Raw genomic sequence first — 17929 nt, 5'->3', positions numbered from 1 at the left:
ATGCAAGGTTCACCAAGGACGCTTCGGGCACTGTCACCAACCGGTTCTAACCCACAGATGTCTCGGTTGGGTGATACCTCAAACAAGTCCATCCTTTGTTTTTACCCATGTTTTGATTATTTTAAGCCTCAGATCTGACTTCTGGTGTACATTATTACACCTGCTACTGGGCGTTGACAGGCGATGTAAGCAAACACAATTCCCCACCACTTCTAAGCCGTGACATTAACACACAGTGATTTTTCTGGGAGGTTGAAACAATGCTACGTGTGATCCAGTCCACCACAACCCAGTGTGGCTTTAAAAAGCCTGAGCCAGCCCCTGATTGGGGTTGCTGGGGCAACAGGAGAGTGAGGGTAAAAGGATCCTCGGCAGAAGGAAGACTGGAAACACAGCCCTTACTTTCACTATTGTGCTTGGCCACCTCCCACCACCATCTGAATCCCACTATTCATTAGCTTGGCACAATGAAACCTCCACAGCTTCCTCCCATCCCTCCTCCCCCCACCAGCCCCATCTCTGCCTGCTTTGGTTACACACCCCTCTTTCTCTGGCCTCTTTAAATCTGCTTATTTGTGATTATTTTCCACAACCACTGTCATCTTCAGTCTGTCCTGTTTTACTTCGTCGGTTCATCATGGTTTAATTTGATGTCTTCAGTGGCAGCTGTGGAAGGCTGAGGCAGTACCAGATTTTCCACTATTTTGTTTTCATCTATTGCTTCAAATGTACTATGAAGTACAATCGAGTATAATTTCAGATATTTACAAGGGTGTCATAACCTACATTCAAGGGACAAATCAGAACATTTGATTATTAAGCCTCACGCTACAGGCTACAGGTGATGGTGCTTTTACCCCAATTTACCAATTGCAGCGCTTTACCAGAATTGTATCACACCCAAAGTTTAAGAAGCTTTAACAGCATCAAACAAATGCAACCTTAACGACATTTCTTCTGCAAAACTAGCTGCCAATGCCACAGGAGGTGCTTCATCACGAGAAGCAGCACAGCTCTGGAGGAAGGCCTCGTAGACTTTCCTCCACTCACTGCTAAATTTAGTAAACTCGGCCAACTTCCGACACGGGGGGGCCTCTTCTCACAGTGGCTCGGGCTAGAAGCAACAAACAGAGGGGTTGAGATTCGGAGTACGAGGCCAGGTCAACGTCAAGACTATCTGGGGCAGGAAACGAATCCCTCCATGGACTCACTGAGGCTCCGGTACTATACCCACCGATATCCTCTTAAGCGTTTCATTGCCAACTTGAAGAGAAAAGAAGTACAGACTCACAAATACAAAGCAAAACTATTTAAAAGGTAACCCTTAAAAAGGTCCTAATGCTCCCAGAGTTTTAGATTGACCTCTCAGTGAAGTTGGGGTTGATTTAAACACTTCTATGATTCACAAAATCTACAATGCCTCGCCCAACAATGAAATGTTTAATCCAAATAAATAACAGGTTTTTCAGTCAGTTCTAAAGTGACTGATTTTGTGGTCTGTCTAGTTGCTCCTACCATATCTAGTCTTTGTGCTAAGCTACATTGCTATGCAGATAAGAGAGTGACATTAGCAAGAAAGCATATCTCATACCCTTCATTTAACTGTAAGACTTTTAATTTAAAAAAAAAAAAAAAGAGATCATAATTAGTGGGACATTGCTTTTTATAATTTGACTGATCAAAATTTAAATACTAGGCATCACAAAGTCAAATTATTAGTTATATGTGCACTTTTGCATGTTAATACGCTTTAGTTTTTGTGAAAATCTCAAAGCCGCCACCTGGATTTTAGTTTAGCAAACAGGTACGAGCCTCCTTTTGGATAATTACCACATGCGCGATTACATTTCAGCTGGCAACAGGTTATTTAACCCCAACTGATGCAATTAGTAGCTTCTCATTTCTTCTCATCTAACAACATGCGGTGGAGTACTATTAAATGCTATTGATGGTGCTGAGTTGCAGCCTGTTTATATACAGGCTATACATATCCGCAGCTCACGGTATGTGGTGCATTAGCTGTCTGTTTTCAGTTGTCTTAACAAAATCTGAACTCACCCAACCCCTAGTACATACGTTCTATGCCAGAGTGAAAGCTAAAAACGCTTCATAACAGCAGGTGGCAGTAAAAGGGGAAAACTGAAGAGCTACTAATAGCTGGATGCCTAAGGAACAAACCATCACATGTGGCCAGCCTCTCTGTTTATTCGCTCTTCATGATCATGATGCTGTGAAATTATTTGTGTATTTGAGTGTTCAGATGAGATCAAAAGTAAAAAAGGATCGGTACATAGCAAGACACTGAACCTCGAGTTGCTCCCAGCGCCTGACAGTGATGTGAGAATGTGTGTGTAACCCGAGCCCTATTTAAAACAAGACCATTTACCATTACACTCCAATGGCAGTTCAACATGTTGAATCGGCCAAAAAAAAAAAAAAAACAAGCTGCAGACAGAGGTCCGGCTACTGGTAAACAGTGTCAACTAGGGATACTAACGCTCACTGACAGCCGGGCGCCCGAGCTGAACTGTCAGCTTGGTGGGTCACGGCCTCAAACGACATGAACATCTCGCACACATCTGCCTTTCTGCCGTGTCCACAAATTTTAACCACTGTAGTTGCGGTTTTGCTCATGCAAGTTTGGGATAACCTGAAAAAAAAAAAAAAAACCCAAATACTTTGCCACTTAAATAATATGAGCCTCATCCTGCTACTAAATGATAGTACACTAATTAAAACACGCGTAGCTGCCTAAAAATGTATTAGATGGTGAAACCATGCAACAAATTTTATCCTCTCTTCTGCTGCGGTTTAAAAGCCATGAATTATGACTGTGGGAAAAAAAAAAGAAATACTGCCACGTGTTCTCTGGTGCATAAACAGGATGTGAGCAAACTAATGAGTTCATGTATGGCAGAAGAAGCCGTTTGAAAAACCAGGGGCAGGAACTTAGATGATTGCTGGTCCACGTACAGCAACAGCTGACGAGGCCCGGGTGAGATGCTACATTAAGGGATTAGCTGGTAATGGACGCGCTCGGGACGACCTCGGCCACGGATCGAGCCGTTTGGCCGGAGACAAGAGGGAAAAGCAAATGAGCTCCAGGGCCAAGGCAGATGAAAGAAAGAGACGTTTGTTTGTGCTCTTCCAAAGTGGCTGAAACAAACCGAGGAGAGAAATCTCTTCTTGTGCTCGGACTGCTCGCCGATTTGAAGCCACCGATCCGAGATCCAAACAGAATCAGGCGGGTGACGTAAACTCTCAACATGCACACACGTCGGAAAAAAAAAAAAGTGTAGGAACTGTGTGCCACATCTCGTGCAGCTTTGTTCTTGCCTTCCCCGTCAAATTCCAGAATCACCGTGAACCGTGACACGCTCGCAGCGGCCTCTGATAAACTGAAATGAAAGAGGCCTCCCACGTCCGCCGACGCTAATGAGAGACGAGCGTACCGGCAGCCCGAAAGAGGGCCGGGCCGCCCTTCTTCTGCTCCGTTCGCCTCAGCCGGGCGGGAAGCTGTAATTTAGCAGAAACAGAACTAACGTGCAGCCTGGGGGAGGGAGGGGGGGGGCAGCGACGAGGCTGTCATGTGAGCTAAAAGCGAGGTGGATAAACAGTGTGGTCGCGTCTAAGAGCGAGAGCAGCTGTGATTACTTTGCGCAGACAGGGGTTGTAATTTAGTGCCAGCAGTTGATCTTTCAGTAGCTGCGCGGCCACGTTCGCCTACGACAAAACCGTGTACACACATTTTTATTTCAGGTTTTATTCGATTAATCCCCCTGTGGCCGAGATTTTTTTTTTTTTTTAATAATTGTACTCTGACTCTGGAATAAATATTGCGTTTGCTGGGTATTTGTTTTTGGATGCATTTAGTTTTTGGGTGTTAGGTGAGTGCAATGCTCACAGTAATAACATCTCCCAGTGCAACAGTGTGGATGTGTTTTTAATAGCTCAAGAAATGAGATACATCAGGCCTTGCATACACAGACTACACTTGTTATAAAAGGCAAAGTGGTTTTAATCTTAATTGGATTAAAGCGCTAGAATATTTTTTTGCACCTTCCTGCTTGATGATAGATGATAGCGCTGTACATTGGAGTTGTCGGTAAATCACCTAAAAGGCTTTTAAACTGCAATGGAACATGAAAATGTATCCGCTTTATTGCCAATGCATTATTTTTTTTTTATTTCTTCTAGCTGCCTTAACAACCCTTGTGGCAGTTTAGGGTCTTCGCGGCGCGCGAGGAACGCGGCGCTGATTTATAATCGTCTTTACAATTACTCGTGCTAAGAGTCATCACAAAAAGATGCACAATGCAGAAGAACGGAATATTTTAATCAACCCGACCACCTAGTCGTGTGACGGTGTGAACACACTCGAAGAAAACACTTCCCTGAAACAATCGCGTGTCGTTTAATGCAGCTGCAGAAATAAATGATCTAAGCCACTTCCAGTGATGAGATGATACAACTGGGACGAGAAACGCATCTGCTTTATGGCAAATACGTTTTTTTTTTAATTCTTCAAAACTACTTTAACGACGTTAGGGGCATCTGCACAGAAAGCAGGAAATGCCACACTGATTTATTATCATCTTGTACAGTTGCCAACAACAGCAGCTTATATATACAGAGTCTCATTTTCGCTCAGTTAGGTTCACGTGGTTGGCCATCTAATGAGTGTAAAGCTAACATTAATTGAGCTCTGTTTTTGGTCTCCACCACCTGAATGCTCAAATATGTTCACCGGAGAGCTCTAGATATGTCACGTACCTTGGCTATTCTGAACTTTTTCAGAAGAAACTGAAAACCAGACACAGACATGTACGCGCCAGGAAAAACTGTTCATTTCGAGGCTATGTGAGGTTAGGTTAGATTTATCATTATTTGCACTCATCTCATCCATCATTGCTACTGTCCAGTGTGTCACTAGCTGCTATGCTGCAACGATCCTGTAGCTAAAAAAAAAAAAAAAGTGCAAAGTCACACTCTTTCATTGATGTCTTTCTTTGATGTGGGGGTCACGTACTATTGTAGAATTAATGGAAACACGTGAACTGGAGGCATGGAAGTGGTGACGGACCAACCAGTAAAGAACCTGGGTCAAAAAATACTGAACTGAAAAAAATGCTAAAGTAATTCAATCTTTCTGTAATAGGAAAATATAATATATTATATATAATACTAAGCACAAGCACAAGAAAGGGGACACAGAAAACCAAGAACTGCCATTAAATCAACTACTGGCAATGCAATGGTGTAAATATGCTTGAAGGTTAAGTTGAAGAAAAAACGTTCCAGCTAACGAACTTTCTCTTGCATCTGAAAGAACACAATGAAAACCATACATAATTGAAGTCAGCTGCGCTCTGCTGCGTTTCAAACAAAAATAAATGAGCTAAGCCACTTCCGGTGATGAGAAGAAACAACTGGGAGAAGGAGCCTCCTTCTCTATTTTCCACTGGGGTCAGCAGAAGGAAGTGACTTACTGTCTTTGGGGGCAATGGGGCTGGATGTTCCACCCACCGAAGTTCTCCCCACTGGGCTGGAATGCTTGGGCCCGCGGCCAGGGATTTTCAGTCCACTGGACTTGAGCATGTTCATTCTACGGTAGCAGGGAGGCGGCCGCGACCTGGGAGCTCCTGCCGGGGTTAAGAAGGCTTGTGGATCAGGCACTAGACGAGGCAGTGGTGGCTGTCGCTCTCCATATTTAGCTGCAGGGACGAGAAAGGTTGTAAACATGGGTACTATGACACCTCCACACCTGCATGAAGGGATGGCACTGTCAGACTCAAACAATTCCTTTAAAGAAGCTCATATGTTTTGCTTATTTTTAAGGTCTTGGAGGCGTTGTACTGATTTGCAGTAGGCTGAAAGGCATTCGTCCTTTTGTACTTTAAAGGGGTGGACAAAGGACTACAAATGGATAAAGCATGACTAAAGTCTGTAGCTGTTTGTACAGCGTGAAGAATGACAATGGTGTTTCGCGCCATTTACAGCCTTATCATGAAGTGGACATTGCTTTTCTTTATACTGTGTGCATAATTTGGACCTGAGCAAGGGTTCGTGGCGCCAGTCAGCAAAGAATCGCAGTCATTCATGGGAGCTGTGTATCTACAACAAATCTAAAACAAAGGCAACTGGGTGTGAATCTTTGAGTCTTCTTTAAGGCGTTTCACCGCCTATCCAAGAAGCCGCTTGGATTTGTGGTAGAACGTGTTCAAGTTTTGGATTTTTTAAAAATAAATACATACAGTAGTTTAAGTATTTGCTTAAGACCACAATAGAGGAACCACAGTTTGAGAACTGCCAGTAGGATTAGAAAAGATTTATGACCTTTTCTGTGAAACACTTCTGACATTTCCGACTCTCCAGACCATTGAAAAACAAAACAATTTCAGCATGTTGATCATATTGAAGTGGAAGTACTTGAATAACTCATGCACGAACAAGTCCCCAGATCCCCTGATGTGATGTTTTAAGCAAACGCTCGGGCTTTGTTGTCATTCATCAAGCCAACATACCATCCACCGATGATGGAGGGGTGAAACGAATCATAACAGAAGCAAAAAGAACGCTGGGAAATATGCCCACAAATCGTTAAAGACAGGAACTGGACTTGTACTGGACTTTCACCCGAGTATGTTCTTCAGCTCAGTGGCAAAACATCCTCAAGAAACTCCACACAAGTCCTGTCTACACACCATGACGTGGATGACTGAGAACGTTCGCAGGCAGCTGTGAATTACGGGCTAATTTCTGGCTGTGATGGAAACATCCTCATTCCAGTTCTTGTGTTACCAACTCCGTCGCCTTGCCACCGAGCAGACATCTCACCTTACGTCTGCTTTTGACAGCTCTATAGTTGCGTTAACTTATCCGCAACGCAAATTTAGCACAGTTACTAATGCCCCATCACCCCAAATATTCTTCCACGCTCAACCTGTCAATTTCACCAGAGTATTAATATGATTGAAAGCCAATGTAGGCCGGTGCCCAAGTGGAGCATGGCCTACAAATCATGGCTCAGAGCCCATTAAGGGGATGCAATGCTGTTATAACCTACAATAAACAACACACATCTGGATGAGGCTTTAGGAAAATACACACACTCTGGGACATTTAGAGGGGGAGCAAACAGATTCCCGGCATATTTATATCCAGACAGAGATAATGGAAAAGGGAGGATTTTAGAGGAAAATCAAAGCAGGCAAAAACAAGGCCCCTGATTATCCGAAGAGAATCAAATATCTGCATTAAGGCTTGGCTTCATTTTGCCACGCGACACCTGATTTCTGTGGAGAAAAAAACGGGGTGATGATGACAATGCGCACCTCAACAAAATGTAACACAACGCCGGTTTGATCCATTGTTGTAGCTACTGCGGCAACGTGGTCTAGACTGCCCTTCAGCGCGAGTCCCTCCCGGAATAAACGGCATTCAGGAATAAAAGCACAAAAAAATGCATGCGTGGACCGGGAGATATATACTCACCTTCCTGCGAGAAAATGCAGAGGGGGGCGTCCGACAACCGGCCAACTTTCAATTTCTCGCCGGGGGAAAGGTTAGTGGCTGCCACTCCCTGGGATGCAAATATGGATGCTGAGCTGAAGCTGGAAGGGGAGAGTCAGCGTGGATCTGATGGCAACACAACTGCACGGTGTCAGCAGCAGGACCGGTCGGGGCTTAGCACATTTCCCACACGATGAGAGCCGACAAACAGCGGAGATTGATCGTTGTGTCGCCTCAGGAGCAGAGCTCAGACGTCCGGAAGGGTTTTCCCCCGAACGACGCGCAGCATCAGCAACACTCAAAGCCAACTTTTTTTTTTCTTTTTTGTGTGCATGTGTGGCGCCGATTAAAAAAAAAAAATCTCTCTTGATCCGGATTCACAGATGTCTCTTCCTTTTCTTGTCGGCGTTTTCCACACACTGGTGTGGATTTGTGAAGTTAGCACAGCCTCCCTGTGACTCAACCCACCGGCTAGACTGAACAAAGGGGCTGGGAAAGCAGAGCCTCCTGGGGGAAAGATGAGGGTAGTCTCCAGTCATCGTCGTGACGTACTCCCTTTAAAAAGTAGGGGAATTTAAAGTGGCGAGGACGTGTCCGTCCAAATACGTGACTCACAAAGTATGACTCAATGCCATTTCCAATCATTGGCACTGCTTGTTTCTTCGGCGGAAATAAAATCCCAAAACAACAGCATTCTTTCGCAATAACAGTGCACATTTATGAATCTGAGCGTCTTCTTGAGTAACTCTCCAAAAAGCATTTTCCTCTTAGAGCGTCTCACGTAAAAATTACATTTTACAGAAATAACATGTTATTTAAACCTTTAAGCCCACGCCGAACTTAACTGAGTTACCTATCCTTAACAATGAAACTAGAATTCAAATAAAGTCGCTGCGTTTTTGATGGATAAATAACAAAACGTTAACTAAAGATATTTCGGATTGAAGTTTGGTCTATTTGAAACAGCGACTCGGCAGGGTTTATGTGCAGACAGCTCACAGGAAAATACAATATGTCTAAAACATATTATATGTGGATTAAATAATAATGTAATCAATTTACGAATCTATACAAATGACTATGGTTTACAAAGTGAATGCTAAAAAACGCGTGGGAGTCTCATTACGTTTTTCTGATTATATGGGCGGAGCCTAAAAAACGAGCGTTTCCGGTTGGATTTTAAAACGCCCTGATTGGTCAGTGGACTCTAAGGTGGATGCTGATTGGTCAGCTCGTCTGCTCCAGGAAGTGCTCAATTTAACACATTGACCGCGAAACAGAGACCTCTGCTGCTGCAGTGCGAACACATCCACTCCTATCTATTTAACTGTCAAAATTATTACACATTAATAAGAAAATATATATTTTTGTCTTTCTGTATTGACAAATAGGGCCTTAAGCCGGTCAACAAATGGATGTTCCTTTAAAAAAGATATGATTGTAGGAGTTTGAAGAAACATTTATGGACAGTACCTTCTCATTCAGTGGTTTTTGTCTCTTTGTCTAATCTGGTCACTGATGGGTATAATGAGACGACACTGCAATTGTGGGGTGCATCATGTGCGGGGATGGACAGGAGCAGGAGTATGTGGAGTGACCCATATTCTCATCAACATAACTAAAACAAAACGGATGGCAGTGGATTTCCGGAGGTCCAGGGTCCACCTGCAGCCCATAACCATCGACAGGAAGTGTGCAGAGGTGGTTCAGACATATAAGTACCTGGGTCTACAGCTGGATCTTAAAATGGCATGAGTCAAAAAAATCCAGACCATTTTAAACAGTGTCCACCACCCTCTGCACGACACCATAGTCAGGCAGAGAAGCTCATTCAGTGCTGTCTCTATCCTGCTCTACAGACAGGTTGAGAAGGTTGTTGGTCCCTCAGAATATAAGACATACACCTCCTCCCTGTGAGGAAACAATTGGACTGTGGTAGTACATACAGTATAGCATAACCCAGTTTTCAAGAGTGATAGTGCAGTTTATTCTACTGGCCACTAGAGGTCCCTAAAGATAAGTGAATAAGACTGAGTAGTGGGCACTGGGGCCTCTCTCTGTGGAGTTTGAATGTTCTCCATGTGTCTGTGTGGATTTTCTACAGGTACTCCGGCTTCTTCCGTAACTAGTGCATACACTAGACACAGAACACTTATTCAAACTTGTTGGGTTCATTATTTCATTTATCAATTTAGTGTTGTAGTAGGGGGGACTTGCAAATTAAGAATCTTACTGTATGGCCCAAACTTGCATTTTTACTGTGCATCTGACCATAAACATCTTGAAGTAATTTCTTGAGTAATTTCTTAACCAATCTCTGCTCAGAAAGTGATTTTGCACCAACACCTCTTAAACCTTTAGATATACTGTACCTACTTCAGGCTGACATGAGAAATGGGACTGAGGTGTGCACAGATGCACAGATCTTGACCCCGACCCCATCCAGCACCTGGAGCTCGACCCTCAGTGGCCAACATCTCTAATGCACTTGAGGGTGGATGGGAGCAAATCCCTACAACTAAGATCTTTCACTTTCCCAGAAGACTGGCAGTGGTTACGGCAACAGATTAACACTCACAGTCTAGGAATGTTTAACAGCTACATCAAGTTGAAGTAGATGTCCACATACTTTTGGACGTATAACACTGACTGTTATGGAGCGATTGGCAAAGATAAACCAGCACATGGTAAATAGGTCATTTCATTGACCGGCAGCCAGTCACAACAACACAATAAAGGGTCACAGGCCATCATTAATATGCAGCGTGTGTCCAGATAATGCTGCTCTGTGGTTCATAATAATGGCTCAGTGTTTCTCAGAGCGTGGACTGTGCCCCCTTGGTCTGCTTTGCAGGGGAAGTGACTGGATTACATGATAATCCCCTTATGATGCTGCTGCCATGTGAGGTCCGGCTGGAAGGATTAGAAACCAAAGACCCAAGTTTGAGGAATGGATCAGCAGCAAACTGTGCGACTGTAATATCTGACACCTGATGTACACCACAATGGCACATGTAAACTGTTTAACTGAACAGCGAGGCTGTCATCTGGACACACACAGATATGGTATGTATTATTTGTTTTCTTAATTTTCTCTTTTAGTGAATCAGCAGTCTTCAAATGGACAACGCAGCGATGGTTTGATTACTGACGTCATGCAGGAGGCAGCCAAGTTTGGTGTTAGCTTAAATGAGCAGTAAATTTACAATAATATAGTATATGTCAAGCTGAAACAATCTGTGTATAGAGTCTAAAAGGTGCCATAAAAATAAAAAATAAAAATAAAAACAATTAATAACTCAACATAACAAAATCCTAAAAAATAAAAAGATTATGAATTAAAAATGATATTCTTTAGTTAAATGATGGAGTGATATTTCAAATAAAATGTAGCAAAAATATTAATAAATTAATTATATTTGCATGTTAATCTTTTTGTTACAATTAAATACATCTGTATTTAATTTTAAAGAAAGATAATTAGAAGAGTGATGCTGTCAATAAAATTAGTGGTTCAATTAATTACGTGTGTAAAAAGCTAAGAAACATTTCCCGTGGCTCACTTAAGTCCACATAATCATCAAAAAAACAAAATGTCATTACCATGATGCTAAATTTCAATTTTGTAGTGCTAATATTTTACACAAAATATTGTTGGAATGACTGCATTTATACTAAATAGAAAATAAGAATGAGGCTAATGACAATTAAACTGAATAGATAAGACGAGGAAGGAAATAAACATTATAGAAGAAAGATATTAGTGAGTAAGAATAAAGTTGTTCTTGGGAAATTCTCTTGTCGGCTACATTGTTTTGCCTGGTTGCACAGTTTTTTTGTCACGCAGCTTTGGTTTCTTCAGTGCTAACATAATAATAATAATAATAATAATAATAATTCATGCTTTCCAACCACCCTACACACTAACAACTATTTTTTAAAAGATATATTTAAGACGAGTTGTTACCAATATAAATAATTTCATTTTACATGTAAGAATGCTGAAATCTTACGGTTGTGTAACATACTTAATGCTAGAATGTTAACATAGAGAGTGAGAGGGAGATTATAAAATGGGTGCCACCAATAAAATGGCAAAATTATCGATATCACAGAAGTCTACCTTAGAAGTAGTCGAAACAGTTTGTTCATCAATCACCCATTCACACACCAATAATGGAAGCTTTGGTGCTGTGTGCTCGCCTACCATTGGGTCTCGCCCAATTCAGGGACAATTCAGCCGACTTTTATAACCACCAACCCTGTAATTAGTATGCAGTCTGCTCTACCACCTGAGCTGCATCTCTGACCCACGGGATGCCGAAATTATGCTGAATCTGTCGGGCAAGAGCCACAGTGGTTCTGAAATAAAAACTTTAACTCCTCACCGGTCATTTAGAAAAGAAGAAGCCACTTGGATGATTGGGAAACACCTTAAGAAAACTCAAACAAGTCCAGTTGCATTGTTTTTATCGTTGTTTTTCATTAGTCGAGAGAAGAGTTCCTCTGCAGTTTGAAACAAAGCGACTCCACTGGTATGGATCAGTGAAGAAAGTCATGAACTCAGCTTAGTAAATAGAAAAAGGACCAGTGAATAGTACATTCAGTAAGACCTCACTGTTTACCTTTAGTTCACCAAGTGACCTAATTCACATGTCTCTTTTTGTCTCCCATAACAAAAACATATGAAATGACATTAATGTTATTTTTAAACTTGCTATAAGTCCCATTTCATCATTTTTATTTCTTTGGTGTGTTTCATTTTATTATAGTTTTTAATTAAAAATGTAACCAAAAGTTTTTGGGTTTTCTTCCGAGTGAGCCATGTCATTTTTATTCCTCATTTGAGCTCTTTTCATCTTATACAACAGTTGCTGACTTAGTATCATTTTTATTTTATCAAACTGAAAATGAATATCCTGAAAATATCATGCTGTCTTGCAGGGGTCTGCTGAACTCTTGGTTTTTGGGCCACGCAGCTGCTGCCATCGACGTTGAACCAAAGGTCCTGTTTAGGAGAAATGACGGATGAGAGAATGATTAACCCGGCTGGCAGTCAGGATGAGTGTCACCCTCAGAGCTGTCATTGTCAGAGTCAGAGTATGTGAGACAGGTGAAGGTCTGCGTGAAAGACTTAAACAGAGACAGCAGAGCATCTGACAAGAACAGAGATGAGAGACGGTGACATAGAGACAATGAGCAGGAGCAGCGTCTGTGGTCCTGCTTTGTTGTTGTGTTGAGACGCCAGCCTGCAACAGGCAGTAAATCAAACTCATAGGACTGTATTTTGTCTTCAATTGCATTTGTTTTAAGAGCATTTTTTTGGCCAATCCAGCCAGCAGAGTCATTTAAAAGTACAGCAGTTGCTATGTCAAGGTCTGAGGCAGCAGACAGAGTTTAATACAGCAAAGGAAAAGAAAAACATTTTCTCTAGTGGAGAAGCAGAAGCACGTTCAACAGAAATACCAGAACTGAATCTGCAGAGACCGCAGGCTGTGCCATATCTTCATCCTCTACCTCCTCTCCTTCCTCATCCTCCTCTCCAGCTGCAACTTTGACTCCTGCAGCAAAAGGGAACATAATCAAATCTTCGACTAGCCCAGCGTCCTGGTTACCTGCAGCAATCTCAGGTAATGCATGAATGTGAGCTGTGTGTGGTGCATTGTTGCTGTGCGTTCTGGTGGAATAATGTCTCATGGTTACATTTGAATTGTAACAGCTAGGCTTATAAAGAGCAGGATTTTAATTATGTCTTGCAATTAGAGTATTGGTTTTTAAATCATCATGTAACTACTAATAAAAGAAAATAATGAGCTGCAGCTGCACTGGTCAATAAAATGCTTGCCCCAAACTTAATTTGCGTCCACAGGCTGTTGAGACATGACCAACGCAAAGTTGCACCTCCACTGTGTCAGCAGTGGTGGCTTAATTCTACATATGAATATTCATCTATGTAAACATGTCTTCACTTATATTTGTATTTGTATGTATACTGTTATATTTGTATGACTACTGCTGGAAACATGGATTAAATAGTAATTAAGAATAATACAGAGATATGCATTGTGTGACTTCATAGTTTACTTCAATATTTCGAGAAGTTTTTTTAAAAAAAGGGGAAAGAATAATTCGATCTAGACTACTTTTAGCTACCGGAGCTAGCTAGCTAGCTAGCTAATCACGACGTGTTATCATGCTAATTAGCACGAAAAATAAAATGCAAATTCTCTGAAAAATCTCTATATAGTCCATAAAAATGTATCTAATGTTACAGTTCTAGCTTAAGTTGACATGGCTGTTTGTTAGCGTAGCTGTTTTTATTTTGTTTTTGTTTTCTTGCTAAGGTGGACTCCTTGTCAGTTAAGTTAGCCAGCTAGCAAAAACGAAATGTGATTTGTCATTCATGTTAACATAGCTAACGCTAAACCGACAACTTTATGCAGTTAATAAAACTTAATTCAAGAAAAATAACTTGTATTTTTTTTTCCAGTGCAGTTGGCATTTAGAATTTAGAAATAGGTGATGAAACTGGGCATGATTGTAGCTCAACCTTGTGAGCATCACATATTTTAAAGGCTAACTTATCTATTTTTTCTAACTGCCAACGTATTGACATAAAATGGTGGTGACAGTACAAATAAGTATGATTCTTATATTTACAACAATATATACTTGAAAAGTTGGCCATAAGAAATACCACAGTATAAGTGGTTTGATGACCATGACATGACAGGGATACATATTATAGTTTGCTTTTATAGTTACAATTATGAACTTGGATGTTTGCTGGAAACTATTGTCATGCTAGAAACATGATTATGAGATAAAGAGATTATTCTTTATTAAATTTTCATCTCTTCTCTCCTGCAGTTGTGGCCATGGCGTCAGCAGCTCTGGAGCTGATGGGCTTCTTCATGGGTCTGGCGGGGATGCTGGGTACACTGGTTGCCACTGTGCTGCCATACTGGCAGATTTCCGCGCACATCGGATCCAACATCGTCACTGCCGTGCTCAACATGAGGGGCCTGTGGATGGAGTGCGTCTACCAGAGCACGGGCGCCTTCCAGTGCGAGACCTACAACTCAATGCTGGCTCTCCCCGCTGACATGCAGGCCTCTCGAGCCCTCATGGTCATCTCCCTGGTGTTGTCGATCTTTGCCATTTTCCTGGCGGTCCTGGGGATGCAGTGCACCGTTTGCCTGGATGGCACGGGTACGGTTAAGAGTCGTGTTGCAGGCGCAGGTGGGGGTATGTTTCTCACCGCGGGCTTCCTGTCTCTCATACCCGTGTCGTGGACCACGCACGAGGTGGTGCAAACCTTCTACCGGCCAAACATACCCGCCAGCATGAAGTTTGAGCTGGGGGAGTGTTTGTACGTCGGTCTGGCCTCCGCGCTCGTCTCCATGCTGGGGGGAATTATGCTTTGCGTGTCGTGCTGCGAGGGGGAGGATGGCGGCCGCGGGAGACGCCTCGGCGGAGGATATCCTTATCCCGCAGTGGTCGCCATGACCGGCCCAGGGACGCGGACAACCTCACAGACCTACCGGAACCCCATCCAGCAAGCGCGGGGCGTCCACACAGCTAGCAAGGGGCAGACTCTGATCCGCAGCACCAGCGGCAGCTCACACTCAAGCGAGCATGGTCCACAAGGAACCAAGAAGCCCACTGCTGCGGGATATGACATCACAGGATACGTCTGAGGTTACTGTCACTCCATCGCTTTTTAAATACAGCTACCGACAAGTACAACTAAAAGTACATCTGCTATATATTTACGAAATTTCGTGTTGATTGTTCTGAAGTCTGTGGTGGGACCTATTTAAGAATGAAAATGAAAAAAAAATAATGATAATGAAAACTATTAAAGATATCTGTCAGTGCTAGGGGTTGCGCAACAAGATTTCTTTTAAGCTCGACTGTTATGTGCTGAAAGTCAAGTCAACACTGACTGACGACTTTACTAATAACACTATAGAAAGTGATGCTTTGCAACAATGAAATCTGTACCTGAATACGTATGCTGAGAATAGACAGCTCATGTGCTACATGTATGTATAGTCTGTATAAAAACAGGCAGCAACTCGGCACCATCAATAGCATTTAATAGTACAGCGTAGCATGTTGTTAGATGGGATAGCGTAGCTGGGTGTTAAGACTCCTTAGATGGTAAAGTGGAAGGAGACATAAACACAACAATCAAAAGAAGATGGAGTCAGAGTCAGTGTGAGCAGAAAGAAAAATGTTTTTTATCGTCCAGCAGAATACTACAAACACAAGAACACAATTGTGGAGGAGTGTGGGACAAAGTGGTTGTGTCAAATAAGCTGAAGTCTAATCTGAGGTTGAACTCGAAACAAAACACAAACAAAAACCTGACTCTTATCTACGAAAAGTGGACCTTAACCAAAAATAAATGCAAAGGTGGCACCAACCCTACTGTTTTTAGACAGAGACGTGCTACGAGAATGAAAAAAAAAGAAGAAGAAAAAAATGTACAGGGTACCCCAAACTCACATATCCTCACAACCTCACTCCACAAACCTTAAATTTGCATGCACGGCCCTTTATACGGAGCTTTGGATGATTGGCGAGCTTCACTCCACAGGTGCAGGTCAAGTTTAAAAAAAAGAAAGAAAGAAAAAAAAAAGCCGTATTTCTCTGAAGCCTTCTTCCACGTACTGCAACTAAATATCTTTGACAATGAAATTCAATCAGTGACTAGTCAGCATGATGCCTAAAGTGTCATGTCAAATCAGTGAAATGGACTAGTTTCTACAACCCCTAGTCTGTATGTGTGTTTAATCTCTTCAAACATCAAGGACGTCACATGTGTCACTCATTGAGCCGATATGATATTTGATAATCAGCCCACGAATGAACATACAAGTCACACAAATGTCTATATCGCCAAACCTCCTCCTTAACCCGACAGATTATGTATTGATCCAAAACAATCAGTTTGTAAATTGCGTTGATGGGGAAGCAGATGGAAATACTAAAGCTGAATCACGCTACTACCAAGTACTCCGTGACCCCTCTAGGGGCCCCCTCTTCTATCTACTCCGTGGGACCCCTGAAAATCCTAGGATCACCACTGGTCTCATGAATTAAAATCAATTAAAACCACAGACAAGCAAAAATGTGTTGAGAATAACTGAAAACTCTCAGTTTTATCTTTGATATCCTCACAATGATAAAGTGGACAAGCTAATAATTGAAATGACTCTTTACACCAATCGGTTCTTAGAAATATTATACAGGATCATTTGTTTATGTTCTTGACCTAATTTGATGCATCGTCAATAGAAAGAACATGGACAGCCACAGTTTGCGCGTTGGAGTCTGTTGACAGAGTTACGTGATGCGCCCCTAGACTGTGGAGTAACCGAATCAAAGCATAATGGACGGATACACTTCAGCAGCAAACTATCATTGTGCCTTAACATCGTAGTGTGAATTTGTCTGCAGGCTGCACAGTGAAACCTGAGCTCTGTAACCTCTACACTCAAACGCAAAAGCTTTTCACTCTCATTCGTCAATGTGCACCTGAAGTTAAATGCGGATTCAAATGAAAATTGTGGGTAGTTTTTGTATTTGAAAATAAAAACAAACTTTTTTTTCTACATTTGTAGAGCGTTTTTTAATTTGCACTCGTTTTTTGACTGCAGGAGCAGCACAGATGGAACTAATACAACATGTTGTCATGAGCCCTGACAGTCCACCAGTGTGTTTTCCATAATGTTGAGAAATTTCAATGTGTCCTGTAAATTTTCCCCTACATCAACCATGAATTTCCCAAATGCCCCAAGTGTAGTAACGTACCGTGACTGACAAAGAGCAGCTGTTAATATTTGAATACCACCAACGTTACAGGCGAGTCTGCTGTTTTTACAGTGGAGAATGGGAAAAAGATCACAGCCTTGAACTGAGGACAAACAGGAGATCGACACAAACAGGTCTAAACAAACAGTTCTCGCTTCGGCCCGATCGATGTCCGGTTTCAGCTTAATCGACGTCTGGCTCGCGGTGCTCACTGGGTCAGTTTACACACACAAGGCCATGAAAATCATTTGGAGATTTGAGGCTTGAAAAGCTGTTGATAAAACTGGTCATGACTGGATCATTAACCTCAGCCGGCCAGTGATTTGTGGGACTGGTTGCGATTAAGTCTCTGTCCCCGGTGGTCGAGACCAGAGTGGAGCCGGGGGTAGAGGCAGAAATACATTTGACCGAGAGAACACTGAAGATAAGCGAGCGAGGGACACGATGGGAAAGGCAAACACATCTGAAAACATTCAAGAAATGCTCCTGAGCTCCTTTTGTCCCATGTGAACAATCCCATTTCCAGGACTGATGACCAAAAAAAAAAACATTAGCAAATGTTTTGGGGAGAAAACAGGAAGGTATATTTAGAAAT

The 17929-nt window shown here is 42.2% G+C and overlaps 2 protein-coding genes across 7 annotated transcripts in view; one reads left to right on the top strand and one right to left on the bottom strand.

Annotated features, from left to right (window-relative positions):
• Nucleotides 1-8621, bottom strand: part of clip2 (CAP-GLY domain containing linker protein 2) — a 40510-nt gene extending 31889 nt beyond the window's left edge. For 3 of the 6 annotated variants that reach the window (XM_047606792.1, XM_047606794.1, XM_047606793.1), the window contains exons 1-2: nt 7495-8621; nt 5490-5714 (exon numbers count right to left, since the gene is read on the bottom strand). In XM_047606792.1, coding sequence (XP_047462748.1) covers nt 5490-5604 — 115 coding nt within the window. In that variant the 5' untranslated portion in view covers nt 5605-5714; nt 7495-8621. The remainder of the gene's footprint in view (nt 1-5489; nt 5715-7494) is intronic. The other 3 variants (XM_047606796.1, XM_047606798.1, XM_047606797.1) reach the window with 2 other exon arrangements.
• A 1799-nt stretch (nt 8622-10420) lies between these two features.
• On the top strand, nt 10421-17135 carry cldn2 (claudin 2). Its single transcript, XM_047606238.1, has 3 exons — nt 10421-10578; nt 12457-13142; nt 14383-17135. The coding sequence occupies exon 3, from the start codon at nt 14391-14393 to the stop codon at nt 15210-15212; it is 822 nt and encodes a 273-aa protein (XP_047462194.1). The 5' UTR covers nt 10421-10578; nt 12457-13142; nt 14383-14390; the 3' UTR covers nt 15213-17135.
• The last annotated feature ends 794 nt before the right edge of the window (nt 17136-17929 follow it).

Source organism: Mugil cephalus, chromosome 15 (assembly GCF_022458985.1).
Source record: "Mugil cephalus isolate CIBA_MC_2020 chromosome 15, CIBA_Mcephalus_1.1, whole genome shotgun sequence".
Classification (NCBI taxonomy): Eukaryota; Metazoa; Chordata; class Actinopteri; order Mugiliformes; family Mugilidae; genus Mugil; species Mugil cephalus.
Note: the sequence above shows the minus strand (reverse complement) of the source record. Positions and strands in the feature narration are given on the sequence as shown.

Bases quoted from the DNA above. Each gene is read 5' to 3' on its own strand.
- cldn2 (XM_047606238.1), top strand. From the start codon at position 14,391: ATGGCGTCAGCAGCTCTGGAGCTGATGGGCTTCTTCATGGGTCTGGCG.